Raw genomic sequence first — 14177 nt, 5'->3', positions numbered from 1 at the left:
GATCTCCAGATTTTTGCTCCATTCCTTTCAACACTTCCTTAGAGCACTTCCTTGGCACAAAGGATGTCCTCGGTTCCGCCTGTCCCCTGCAACGCTTCTGCTGTTTAGGTGGCTACCATATCAGGAAATGTGGAGGTACCCATCTGGGAAATGCATGTATTGTTATAATTCCCTGAACAGGGACTGTGATGAAAGGCATAACATAAGGCTTCCTACTTCCCATTAGAAACACTCAATTTAGTGTCCATTAGTAAGGCTTTTTTTTTTTTTTCTCAGAGGAAAGACAATAGCACTAAATATTTTAGTTTTGCTGTTTAACCTACAATTTTTCTAACTCATGGACAACAAAGTTCAAAAGAAAAGTTTTTGCCAAGTGGCTTAGCCTCCCAGTATCTGAAGGCAGTGGTTACCGTTAACCTGAAAATATTACGGTGGCTGTATTTTAGGTTGCATTTTAAGTCTTTATAAAATGATCCCTTGCTCACAGACTGATTTCTTTCAGGCACTAATTTTTTTCAAATCCCAGATCTATGGGTTCCAGCTCATTTGCAGAGCTGCTCCATTGAGACCATGTCAGTGAGTCTTCAGGTTTGTCAGCAGACGATTCCCTCTTACTCAGTCACACTTTTCAGTGTGGCCCATCAACAACACAACACAGCCACAGACCTGAATGCTCAGGCTTTCTCAGGTATATGCAAAATTATGGTCTGAAGAACAAATAGTCTTCTTTTCTCCTGAGGACTTCATAGCCTTGGTCCATGGAATAGCTCTCTTTATTCAAAGGAATGAAAATTCCCCACCACTACAGCTGTTTTTTCCCTATTTCTGGGTTGGGTGGGATGGGTGGGAAGTAGCTTTGCTTCCATCTGGGATATTAGTGCTCTGATGACTGATTCATTATTGCTCTCACAGGGAACACCACACCTCCCGTCTTGGATTGGCGGGGCTGTGCCCATCCGCTATAGCCCAGCAGTCAGCCGAGCTTCTGACACTCTCCACTTTCCCTTACTGCCATGCCAATCAGAATTTATGAATTTCCTTCTAAAGATGTTCCAATCTTTTCTTCAAAAGACTCAACCCACTAAGAAGCGCTTCAAAGATTTAGTAAGTGCTTTGTGCAAAAGCCAGTTAAAATTAATGTTTATGTTTCTCCACTGCCCCATGAAAAGCTTCATTTACCTGCGTTAGTCCAAAGAAAATGCTTCAACATTTAGATTTCCTGTATGCCTTACTGGGAGAGTTTATAGCTAGTTACAAAGAAAGAGTGAACTTCTTGGCTGGTTAATTACCAACTTTAAGCTATAACTAATTGATGAAAATGAACCAAAAAAATAGGTTACAACTGAGAGAGCTACTGCTGCAAACTGGGCCCTCTACAAAAATAGTAAAAATGAAACTTCACACAGGGAAATTCTCATTCCTCTCTTGCTGGAGGAAAACAGCAAACACAGTATACAGATACTCTTGAAGTTATCTTTTATGTTAGTAGTTAAATATCATCCATTAAAAGGAAAATCCCAGCAAAACATCTGTTTTTCTACTGTACTGCTGTGATACGAAGTAGTCTCTTCACTAATTAATTCATTTATCCAGCAAATATTTGTTGAGGGACACTTCTTGGTGCTAGAAATTCGAATTCAACAGTGGGCAATAAACAAAAATCTCTGTCCTGTAGAGCCGTTCCAGCAGCTAGACAGTAATATATGTAATAAATGCATAAGTTATGTTGTATGCTAGCAGGCAGGTACGATGGAAAAACTAGAGCGAGGTTGGGGTGGGTGGGTGACAGTCGTGAGGCCAAGCTGGCATTAGGGCAGGTTAGAGCAGGTCTCAGCAAGAAGCTGACATCTGAGCAAAAACTGAAGTTCACTGGACACTTCTTTTTTTTAACTTGAAGCTTGAATCTTCAAACTTTAGTTTGTTCTATCAAATCTTACACATTTATTTCCAAATAAACAATGTATTCAATATAATTTCTTATGTAGTATTACATGATTAAATGTATATACCTAATTATGTAATTACGCTGTATAATCCACCCTCGCCTTGATTCAAAAAAAGGGTGCCACAGTTATGAATAAACTGGAATTGAGCTGAGCGAGGTGACCTGGAGGAGGCATTAGAGCTGCTTGTCCACGAGCTTGCATATGTGAGTTACACTTGAGCCTTCCTTCAGGAACGGCTGCCTTTGCTGGGACTCCATAGCTGATCATGTGCCTGTCACTGCATCTGGTTCTCACGCTGCTTTTGTTCCTTAGCCTTTGGCCATTTTGCACCTTTGTGCACTGTTTCACTGCTGACACACAGCTAGCTCTATGTGTCTATTCACGGGGGAAAAAAACCCAGCTTTTTTTTTTTTTTTTAATTTGAAAATACCTTATACACTTGACACATATGACTAGTTTATTTCCTATCTGCCTGGGACTGGATAATCTGATTCCTTCTTGCACTGTAACTCATATTGGCTTCCATATATATATATCCTCATGTTCACTTAAGCTTTTGAAAACATGTCTCAGGATATCTGACCCTTAAAGTCAATAGTTACAAAATTTAGGATGAACACATGAATCACACGATGAGCTTGTTAAAATATAGAGTTCTGCACCTACCCAAAGAGTCGGATTCTGCAGGCCTGGGTAGAACCTGAGATTCTGCATGTTTAGTAAGCTCCCAGGAGATGCTGGGTGTTTCTGGTCTGTAGCTCTACCACACCTTCAGTGCCAAGGTTCTGAGCATTCTCACTCCAACCAGTGGTCACAGATTCCATGGTCCCACTGGTCACATTCCAAGTCCACTGAGAGACTCTCCCTCTGGTGCCTGGCCTCAGCTCCCTCCTATGAGGGTCACTTTCCACGTCCGCAGAGGGACTCGCCCCGAGTGCATGGTCCGGGCTCCCTGACCCATCAGGCTACATTTTCCTTCTGGTCTTGCTGACCCCTGGCTACCCTGACCGGTGAGCCTTCCCAGTTAACACTGACCTCCCTTCTCACCTCACCGGATCCTTCAACCTCTGAGGGGCCTTCAGTCCTGCTCATCAGCTTTCTCATGGCTCTTGGAGGAGCTCTTTATCCTGACTCTAATGCTTTGGACCTGAAGGAGGAGCTCTGTGGGGAACAGATCAAGAAAGACACCGCCCCTCCACTCCCCGGCATCCCGAACAACTGACCCGGCCTTGTCTTTCCAACTGCCTTGTCTAAAAATCAAAAGAATAAAAACTCCATAACTCTAATCTAATAGGCTGTGAGGACACAGAACAAAACGAAATGTTTGATATGAAATAACAGCAATTCACATTCAAGTGGCTGATATCCCAGTAAGCAAGGAGGAAAAAACTAACACAAAAAAGAGAACAAAAATAAGAAACAAACAAAACCAAAACCAACTTTGCAATCCTTTTAATTTAATTTAATTCTCGGCCACTACCTAATGCCAGTCTATCCCCAGCAGGTCTGATCTGCCAGCACTACAGCCTGGGCAACTTGCCAAGGTGGCCGGCAGAAGTCAGGCTCTTGCCTTCTGGAACTCCTCCACAAGTCTGCCCCGGACTCGAGTGCCAAGGCCTGTGTCTAGCATCACCTCTCTCTTTCTATGAAGTTTTTCTCCACACGGGCCTTTTTCGACCACAGTGTTTTCTAAACCTTTCCACCTTGACACCTCCCATCTTTCAGCTCACAGCTGGGGATCCCATTTTCTTTCCTTTGTGGCATTTTTTTTTATTTCTTTCTATTTCTATTGTTACTTAACTGTGAAAAGTATTTCCTCTTGCACGAAAAATGCCTATACGCTTTGTCTGCGCTGGAGTCCTGCTGTTCATTATTTGCTGAAAGCCATGTTGTCGTGTTTAGTGTGCACCCTGAGATGTCAATACCATCTCGTCTACGTGGAGGCAGAAACCCATTTGATGTAATTTATGAGACCTCCTGGGGTTGGGGACTAAGTCACCTCGACGCGCCTCTCTCTTTGTAGTGCATCAGAAATTAAGTTAGGCTAGCAAGCTCTGTCTGTGTGTTATCCCTGGGCTTACACCGGAGGGGAGCAGGAAGGAAAGGATGGGAGACCTTTACAGCAGACTCACTCTTCCTGACATGGTCTTTCTGAGGTGCAACATTCTGGTCTTCAAGACATTATATTGTGACTTTGCTTGCTTCAGGGAGATTAAGGCTTCCAGTTTATGGTTTAAATGTCAAAACTGTAACTTGCACCCCAAGTATGTCTTAAATCATGCAAATGAAAGAATAAAGCAGAATAAATCTAAATAAACATAATGAGGATTACCAGCAAAACAAAGAATCTGAGACTTATAAACTCTGGATGCCTGCCCACAATGGAGGAGAAAACACTCGGGAGTGCAAAGTCAGTGTTCAGAAGGGTTGGTGACCTGTGTACTGACCCAGAAAGCTGTCCTGAGGCTGTATGGTGACCACGGCTACATTCACACGCTTGAGCTTTTTTTTTTTTTTAAATTGAAGTACAGGCAGTTTACAATGCTGTGTCAATTTCTCGTGTACATCATAAAAGTTCAGTCATATATATGCATTTTTATATTCTTTTTCATTATAGGTTACTACAAGATATTGAATACAGTTCCCTGTGCTATACAGTATAAACTTGTTGTTTACCTATTTTATATATAGTAGTTAGTATCTGCAAATATAGTAGTTAGTAAATGCAAATAAATTGGGAGTTTGAACTTCATTCTGAACAACATGTGTTTCATTTGAGTAACAATTCTACTGCTTCTGGCCAGGCCAAGTTTAGCTAGACCCTTCCCTTCCTGAGCCAGGTGACACCATGCCTTTCCTGTCACAGTCAATGCAATCTCTTCCACCTCCGAAGAGGGGGAGACGGTGAATATGGTGCTGTGAATGGTGCTCACTTACCCACACAGCAGACAAAGCATGAGCCCTTGGGGTTTGGGGAGTCCAGCAGAGTAAGAATTTCATATTTCAAAGACTATATTGAAGTAAGCATTATAGGAAGAATAGAAATTTTGTGGTTTCCCTTTACATTTATTTTACAGTTTAACTTTTTATCTCTATTTTATTTCCTTCCTGATCTTTATTAGTTCCTTCCTTCTGTTGACTTTAGATTTTGTTTGCTCTTCTTTTTCTAATTCTTTTAGGTGATAGGTTAGGTTGTTTACTTGAGATTGTTCTTCTTTTTTGAGGAACGCCTTTATCATTATGAACTTCCCTCTTAGGACTGCTTTTGCTGCATCCCATAGATTTTGTGTGATTGTATTTCCATTGTCATTTTCTCAAAGTATTTTTTAATTTCTTCTTTAATTTCATCATCGACCCACTGGTTTTTTTAGTAGCATATTGTTTAATCTCCATGCTGTCATTTTTTTCCTCCTTTGTTTTCCTGTGGTTGATTTCTAGTTTCATGGCATTGTGGTCAGAAAAGATGCTTGAAATAATTTCTATCCTCTTAAATTTGTTGAGGCTTCTTTTGTGCCCAAGTACATGATCTATCCTAGAGAATGTTCCATGTGCACTTGAAAAGAATGTATATTCCATTTTTGAGGGGATGTAATGTCCTAAAAATATCAACCAAGTCCAGCTGTTCTACTGTGTCATTTAGTATCTCCACTGACTTATTGATTATAGTTTAATCTTTCACTTGTGTTTATATATAAGAGAATGGACCTGATCAAATTTTCAGTGCTTAGGGACCGTAGAAACCATGATCTGACTCTGGTTGAAGATTCCTTTGGAACAAAATATTCATCTTCTTGATTTCTTTTAATCTAATCCTCTGGGATGGGAATCTCAAAGACGGAAGACACAATAAATAACATAGGCATTAGACAGTTTTGGGAACTGTGCCCACACTCAGTATAAAAAGGACCACTGCTGAGTTCCCCCAGTTGTTGTCATGGAGGAAGGCAAGCCTGATGTTGCTAGATGTATTTTCAAGAGGAGACGGGACTCTAAATTTTCTTAAATGTGAAATTAGTTGATGCACAGCAATGTTTAGCTGGGGGAGCTAAGCAAAGCATGGTGTAGGGCTACCAGGACACCATCCCTGATTCCAGGACTAGGCCATTTTAATTCCACAGAGCCTGCAGGACTTAGAGGTCTCAAAATATATAAACTTCAGATCATTATTGTTCTGAGAAGCTCAGATTACAGTTTTGGCTGGATGAGGAGGGCTCTCTTCAATTCCATTTGACATGCATTTACTGTGTCACAGGCTCTATGCTAGGCTTGGAAGACACAAACACCATCAAAACATGGCCCTCGTTTTCAAGGTGCTCATAGATTGGTAAGGTTTTGTTTTTGTTTTTGTTTTTTTTTTTAAAGGCATGTCAGTCAGTGCATTCTAGAACAAACAGGCTCATCTTTCTGGTGGAGACTTCTGAAGTTTGTAAGTTGGAGGCATCATGTTAGTATAAGTGCAATAGATTCTGGTGGATTTACTCATAAATCCTCCACAAAAGTCTCAGCATGGAGTGCCCAGTGTCCCACAAAATGCTGTGAAGATCATCTTAAGTTGCTATTTTATTTTGGATACGATTTTGTTTTGTTTCCTTCATTCAGTATCTTTTAAGAATAAGGCTGTGCAATAAGACAGTTCTGGCTTTTCCTGAAAGGTAACCTCCACACCTTTGGAACAGGAGTGTCTTCGTGGTCCATGGTGAGTCCCCTGGACTGTACCTGAGAATTTGTGCTAATAAGGAGACTTGTGGTGAGCACCTGATAGTTTATGACTCAGGGTGGAGCCAGCCACACCTTTACAGATTCCTTTAATATGTCAGATTAACTTTTTTTCCCTCCTGAAGATATCTGCCTGTCAGTGGTTCAGTTTTATTTTCTGGAATAATCGACCAACAAGAGAGATGATGATGATAAACATTTACTCAACCGCTAATATGATCCAGAGCTTTGTCTAGGTTACCTTCTTTAATTCTTAAAGCAACAGAGGACTTCTGTTACTCTCATCTTACAGAGGAAACTGAGCCTTAGAGCTTTATCCCTTGCAGAGCTAGGTTGGGGTACTAGTACCTCAGCTGGTTTGGGGTGTCATTTATTCAAACCTTTTGTAAACTTGACTTCGTCACACTGGGTACCATTTAAGACACATCTTTTACAATGAGTGTTTTACGGCTGATATGTTAATACATGCTCATAAGTCTAACTTGCTGTGTTTTCTGCATATTCATGAATAAATTAACATATAATAATTTACAAATATAATTTATAAGTAATATATTTATACAAATATATACAATTTCTCCAGAGTCCTTTCCAAATTCTCAACATTGTGCCAACTGAAGCTGACTTCATGAACACCCACACTCTCACGGTAATCCCCTAATTCAAATCTGGCTGAGATTCTGTAGGACTATGTTTGATTTTACGTGTCTATCCCTATGTGTTCTCTCCCCTTTAGTTTTGACTGAAAACACAAACTATTTTGCTGTTCTGCATCATCTCCTCACATGTATCTTCTGCCATACTGCATGTTTATCTGTGAGCTCCTGCCCAGAGAACAGGGGTCCAATACGATTAAATAACTGAAATATTCAAGAGGAATCCAGTCCATTGTTAAAAAGAGTAATGCCCTTCTCTTAATGAACTATGCATTGATTTATGATGATATATTGGCACAGAAGCACTGGCATGTTTTGAGGTAAAACAAACCTCAAAAATTTTTACGTTGAGTACTAAAAGATTTCCTTTTAGATACCATACTGAATGATATTTACACACACACACACACACACACACCATAACCCAAAGTGTGGAAATAAAGAAGAGTCAACTCACAGGCTGTCCAGGCTCATCTCCCCCAAGGATTCTGAAGCCGAATCCAGACTCCATCCTGCGAAGGTGAACATCCAGCTCCTTATAATCTGGACCTGGCATAAAGGAGATCCCATTGAGTAATGAATCCTGCCTTCTCCCCACCCCCTGAGGAACTGAACACACCAATGATAAATTAATTTTTTGGATGTGATTAATAAGAGTGCTGTAAGAGTTGGTGAAGAGCATAGAGGATAAAAAAAAAAATATATGGTAACAAAAAAGTAGGCATTCCAAAGTTAAGTGGTCTCTGGATTAACAGTGACCAGCCAAGGGCATTACTAGGGTATGATTATAGGCAGAAGGAGCACATGAATTTCCTGAGTGGAAAAAAAAAAATGATGCCTTTGTAATTCTTTATTTTCCTGAAAACACAGATTGCCCTCAAGAAGACTAGCTGTCACTCTGGGGATGTTACTGTGACTAGAACAATTGTTTTACACATTTGAGAGAACAGATGGTAACACCCTGGAACTACCTGGTAAAGTACTACCTAATAACTTACTAATAGCTGTTTATGACTCAATGTGTCCTGTTTAGTGTGTGTGTATGGTGAGTGGGGACAGATATACTTACACCTAATAGAAGTTGTCTCTTTTAAAATCTTGTGAAAATTAGAAAGGATAAAATTTAAACTTTGCTCTGTTGTGGTTTGAGTTAAGTTTTAATTTTCTGACAAACTCCTTTAGGATTTTCGTAACTTAGGGGTAGAAATTTGCCTGGGTTTAAGTGAACTCTTATCCCCCAAAGCATTTTAAAATACAGAAGCCACTAGTAGGTTCACTACTGACTTCATGAGCATATTAAAAAAAAAAAAAACTAGAAAAGGGATACTTTTCTGCAGTTAGCTGGAGGAACAGAAATGTACTTTAAAAATAAGCCAGGAAACTCTTCTGAATGTAATTTTTTTCCAGCCCTAGAATAAAAATAAGAAACCTTTTGCCTTTTTAAGGATAATATGATTTAAATATGATTTAAGCTTACTCCCTGCCCCTGGCCCTTTGAACCTTCCTCAGGGGAAAACATCTCAACCATGTCTGGGTTGTGCATACTTTCACGGCCACTATTAGGATGTCAAGCGATGATCAGCAACTCGGGGGAATACTTATTAATGCCATCCTTTGCTTAAGAAGTACTTAGTGATCTCTGGGCCTTAACAGTTCAAAGGAAGTATTAGAACTGACAGAAGCAAGTATTAAGCTAAATTCTCCTTGCTTAAACAGAATGGTTTTGGAAACTGGGATGGGATTTCAGTGGAGAATCCTCATGGGACAGGAAGCTTATGTCTGAGCCATTTGGATATACAGTAATAGTCATAGCTGAGAGAAAGACTCAGTAAGTGATGGCCAGGCAAATTTTTTCCAGGTTCTACAGTAAGTGGACCTGCTGACATGATACAGTAAACTAAGCACAGTGATGCTGGGCCCTCCAACCTGGGCTGTGCATTCCCAGTGAAAAGTGGAAGGCAAGTCATTCACTTCTGAAATGTAGGCATAAAATGATTATGTGTCTAGTGCTTTCAAGGAAAAAAAGGTGAATCAGGCACTTAAGTACAAATGTATATTAGCATATATCATCCAAGACACTGAATTTCATGCCCTTTTGTGACCAGATGCACATATAACCAGAGTCTTTTCCACCCAAGAACAAACACAAAACTCAAAGAAGAATAACCAATTGGATCTCCACATCCATTAGTCATCCTTTACAAACTGTATAGGCATTAATATTTTAAAGAAAAGACAACTCAGAAGAATTCAGTTCCTATTAAACAGCTAATTAGAGTTGGGTGATAAAAGGAAAATGAAAACTTTGCCCTACACTCTACGAGTCTCAACTGACTTCTAATCTCAGCTATACTGAGGTCTACAATATCACATATAAAATCACATATTGGGGTGTGAGACATACTTTCGGAAATCTGGAGGCAGCTGGAGCAGCCCTACAAAATCATGGCAGGTACCCTCTCCCAAGGGAGGCAGAAAGGCGAGGGGAGATGGGAAGATGACAGATAATGCCTACTCACTGTTCAAACCTCTAAAACTTGGTTATGATACGAATGCTCACAGCAATTTCTTCTCTAGATGACTTTAAACTTAGAGGACTCTTTCTATATGTAAAACTTACAAAGAGAGCATGATATATTTCTGACACTTAAAATTAATGATAGAGCTAGCATATGTTTAACCAGACCTTTCCATCGCTCAGAGATACTCTCATTTTTGCACTGCTGGTGAGTATGGTAAGAGTGAAATTGTTCCTCCAATGGCTTCAGCACCAATCCATATTGCATGAGGAGCTCTAAAAGGAATCTACTGTGTGATCCATTTTATTTGCTGAGTAAAACTTTCCCCCAAGGAAATGCTGAAATTGTAACAATGCCAGTAATGGAATTTTGAGATGTGCCAACGTAGAAGGGAGTTGTGTCAGAGAATACTGTGATTCCTGGGGGCAACTGGAAAGCTTTTCCTTAATGAATGACTCAGGACTCCTTTTTATTTAGGAAAAAAAACACAGATGTTTGCTAGTTAATTTTTTTAACTCTGAAGAAGTCTGAAGCTGTGAGCAGGGCATAGATCCTCCTCCCCTCTTTCTGTGCATTTTGGGGACATTTTGATCTCCAGACTATTGCTCTGACCACTCTGATTTCAAATACAGGGTGATATATGCCACCCATGTCATCTTCACCCTCCATTCTTCCAGGCAGAGATGGCCACCTTCACAGTACATGAGCAAGTAGAGAGAGGCAATGGGAGACCCACTAGAGAAGTGTGCCTGCAGATGTGATTTACTTTTTATTTCTTTGTTAATTTTGAACACAAACTCAGAGGCTGCAGGGCATGGAAACCAGAGAAATAGTCAATTAGAAAAAAAGTTTAAACGATAGATCGTGCCTTGAGGCAGAGGTTGTTTGTTCGTTTTTGGTTGCTGTTTAAGGAAAATAAGAGCTTTTAGAAAGATAATTTTTCTTTGGTTTCTTTCTTCCCCCGCCCATTTGAGACTGGCTTTAAAAAATACCTAAAATTATATGCAAAAAGCTGGAAGCATGACTTTTTTTCCTTCCTGCTTTGTTAGCGTCTTCAAAGATGATGTTTCTGGTACTTTCCTTTAGCTGCTCTTCTGGCCTGATGACATGTTCAAAATGATGGCATCATGCTTTATCTCTTCCCCTGTTAAGTCAAGAACTTCAATCATGCCCCCATCAATATTTTTTTTTCTCTTCTTTCTTCTTATTTATTCTGTTTCTGTGCTCTTTTCCTATATTCTTTTCCCTCAGCACTTTTTGCAGAACTTTCAGGTGTACTCTAAGGCATTGCTTGGTGCAAATCAAGATGAGGCAGTGGTTGTGAAGTGGACTGAGAAGAGGCAGTAGACTCTTTGGACATTGGTGTTCAATGGCTACCCATGGCCAGTATTGCTTGTTCCTTAGAAGTTGGGTCCCATGATCCTCAGGCATTACGAAATAATGCATCTTAAGATACTCGTCCCAGAAGGGACTTTACATGACCACTGTGGCAGGCTATGGGAATGCAATTTACAAGTCTGGATTAATCCTCGGCTTCCATTAATATTAAAGAAGGTAATATATTTAAATATAGCAAATGGTGGCCACATCCAGGTAGCAGGGCAACCTCTCTCATAATAAAGAAAAGCAGTATTTCAAAAGCTGATTCTTTTTTATTTGCACTGACTCCAGGAGGCTTCATATGCAATATGTAACCTTGGTCTAGCTTTTGAAAGACATGGATTTGTGCAGTTTCAGGCAAAAGGATGGGTGGCTGAACACAAATGATTAAATTTGGTAATTGGATCCAAGCTTCAAAAATGCAAAGAATGCCATTTTTATGGATTAATTTGGCACACAGAATGCTGCTGTAAACATGTCAATTAAATTTTGGTACTTGAATCCCCTTTCATGTTTTAATTAAACATAAGCACCATGGGCTTATTATCATAGTTTGGCCCAGAGGATGAATTCATTCAATTCTTCCTGCTGGAAAAAGTATACATTTTTTGGCTTTTCCTTGTAAAGAGATCCAGGAAAGACAGCATGAGAAAGTACTCAAGAATCAACAGTGGTTATTAAATATGTCCCTGGCATCTGGATTTTCCTATGCACTCCAGATACAGAATGAGTTAAACAGGAGTTAAGAGGTTTTTATTGCTTGAATCTAACATTACCAGATAAATAACTAATACATCTTTGCCTTAGAAGAATCCCTTCTCTCTTTTTTTTCTTTATACCTTTGGTAATATGAACATGGCCAGTCACATTTTAGACACAGTAGATGCTCTCTCTCACTCTCCGTTTGATTCTCTTCAAATAACTAAAGCCTTCAGATAAACTCAGATTTCCCCCATCCTTAATATCCACTTGCTCTCCCCATCCACTTCTTTCTTGGAAGAGCGGTCTCTAGTGAAGTCTCTACTCTCTCATCATTGACTAACTCCTGCTAGTCTGGTTTCTGATCTCTTGGCATTACTGAACTGCTCTCTTTAAGGTCACTGATGACATCCTAATGGTCAAATCCAATGGCCATTTTTTTTCTTTGTTCACTTTGATTGATTTCTGTCTCATTTTTTGTTGACACAAACCCTGTCAGAACCCTGATTTCTTTCGTTTCTAAACAAGAAAAGGTATCTCTCCAGAAGTGATTTCTACTCTTGGTTTCTGTGATACTCCACACCCTGGTTCTCTTGCCTTTGCATGGAGCTGTCCATTCAAAGGGACTGACTATAAATTCACTGTTTCTTACTAACACTCCTTTGGTGATGGCATAATTACCTCTGTCTACTGATAGTATTCCATTATGTACAGCTGTAGGAATTGCTGAATGAATGTTTCTTGAATTTAATTGTTTTAAGATACTTGCTAATCTAGTGGACCTGACAAACCACAGCACTATTCTACTACTGAGTTATCACTTAGCTTCAAAATTACATTATTTAGGACGTCCTACTAACAATTTTGCCTCTGTACCTGAGCATCCTGTGCAGCTAAGGCTAATAAAATACCTTATAATTATGATAAATACATTCAAGACAAAAATGATGCCAAATAATTTGATAAAGAACATTTTAAAAATACAAGCAGTAGTATGGGAGATCTATCTACTTTGAATGCAGTCATAATTTTCCAGAATCGTTTCATAACTTGTATGGACATTTAACAAAATATTTGGATTGGTTCTTTTCCTGAAAATCTGGATTGCATAGAAGTAAAATATACTCAAACTATATTGTAACTTTTCTCTTTCAAGTAATACATACTTTTTGAAATGTAAAAAGTATCATCTTGCACATATATCAAGGTAATTTAAGCTATTTAGATGGTCCTTTATCTCTTTCTTTTGTTTTTAAATAAAGTACATTCAGAAGGTGAGATTTTAAAGAAATGTGCTTGCTGTGGACAGTAAACTGAGATTTAGAACCTCAAATTAAATCTGGCTTTCATTTTGCAACAATAATTACTAGGTCTCATTTACCCCGTGGGTATAAGATATTCTTCAAAACAACAAAAGATTTTACAGTCAGTATATACAAATAATTATGCTTTAAAAAAATTTCAGACCAAGCTAAACAAATACTTTAGACATTATTTGAGAATAAAATGCTAAGCAACAGCTTCCATATTTTCTACATACCCAAAAAAATGACATGGAAACTTACAGAATGAAATGATCTCAAGCACATATATTCTCCAAGGGGTGTTAGAACAAGCTGAGATGGATAATGAGCTGTCATCATGGAAACACTCTAGAGATGTGTGCTGTGAGCCCACAGACCTGAAATAGTACTATTATTATGAAACGTTCTTTTCTACAATTGTTTCAGTGTTCTGGCTTTCAATCCAGTGGTCTAATCAGCTGTTCAAAGCACTTCCTAAGAGTAAGGAAACCTGAGTCTCCCTTTTCCTCATTCATTTCCATAATAACTAAATATTTCAGTCCAAATCCAACTAATAAGTATTTTCAGAATGGCTAGGTCAAAAAAATTATTTTTAAGTAAATTTATTGATTATTATTAAAACCCCTTGTAAACATGAAACTATGATATTCTATCCTAACTTAAAATATTATTGAAATGTAGCATTTTATAATGGGTATGGTTTTAAAAAATTAAATTGTTGTAGGTGTTCAACTGATGTGAAAATAATTTCATTTCACATTAGCAAAATTTTCAGTAAGTTGTATGGAAATGTCTAAATTGCAAATCTCCTTAGACACTCTAGATTCCTATTTCTATTTATCTAGTCCAGTGCTGTCCATTATAAACAATATGTAAACTACATAGGTAATATAAAATTTCCTAGTAGCCACATTTTAGAAAACAAAAAAAATAGGTAAAATCAATTTTAATAATATA

At 38.8% G+C, this 14177-nt stretch overlaps 1 protein-coding gene across 4 annotated transcripts in view; it reads right to left on the bottom strand.

Moving 5' to 3' along the window:
- The window catches only part of MAGI2 (membrane associated guanylate kinase, WW and PDZ domain containing 2), a 1119445-nt gene that overhangs the window by 130419 nt on the left and 974849 nt on the right, over positions 1 to 14177 (bottom strand). For all 4 annotated transcript variants that reach the window (XM_031454751.2, XM_031454752.2, XM_031454755.2 and 1 more), the window contains one exon: positions 7776 to 7867. In XM_031454751.2, coding sequence (XP_031310611.2) covers positions 7776 to 7867 — 92 coding nt within the window. The remainder of the gene's footprint in view (positions 1 to 7775; positions 7868 to 14177) is intronic.

This window comes from Camelus dromedarius, chromosome 7, assembly GCF_036321535.1.
Source record: "Camelus dromedarius isolate mCamDro1 chromosome 7, mCamDro1.pat, whole genome shotgun sequence".
In the NCBI taxonomy this organism is placed as follows: domain Eukaryota; kingdom Metazoa; phylum Chordata; class Mammalia; order Artiodactyla; family Camelidae; genus Camelus; species Camelus dromedarius.
This window is presented reverse-complemented; position numbering and strand designations above follow the sequence as displayed.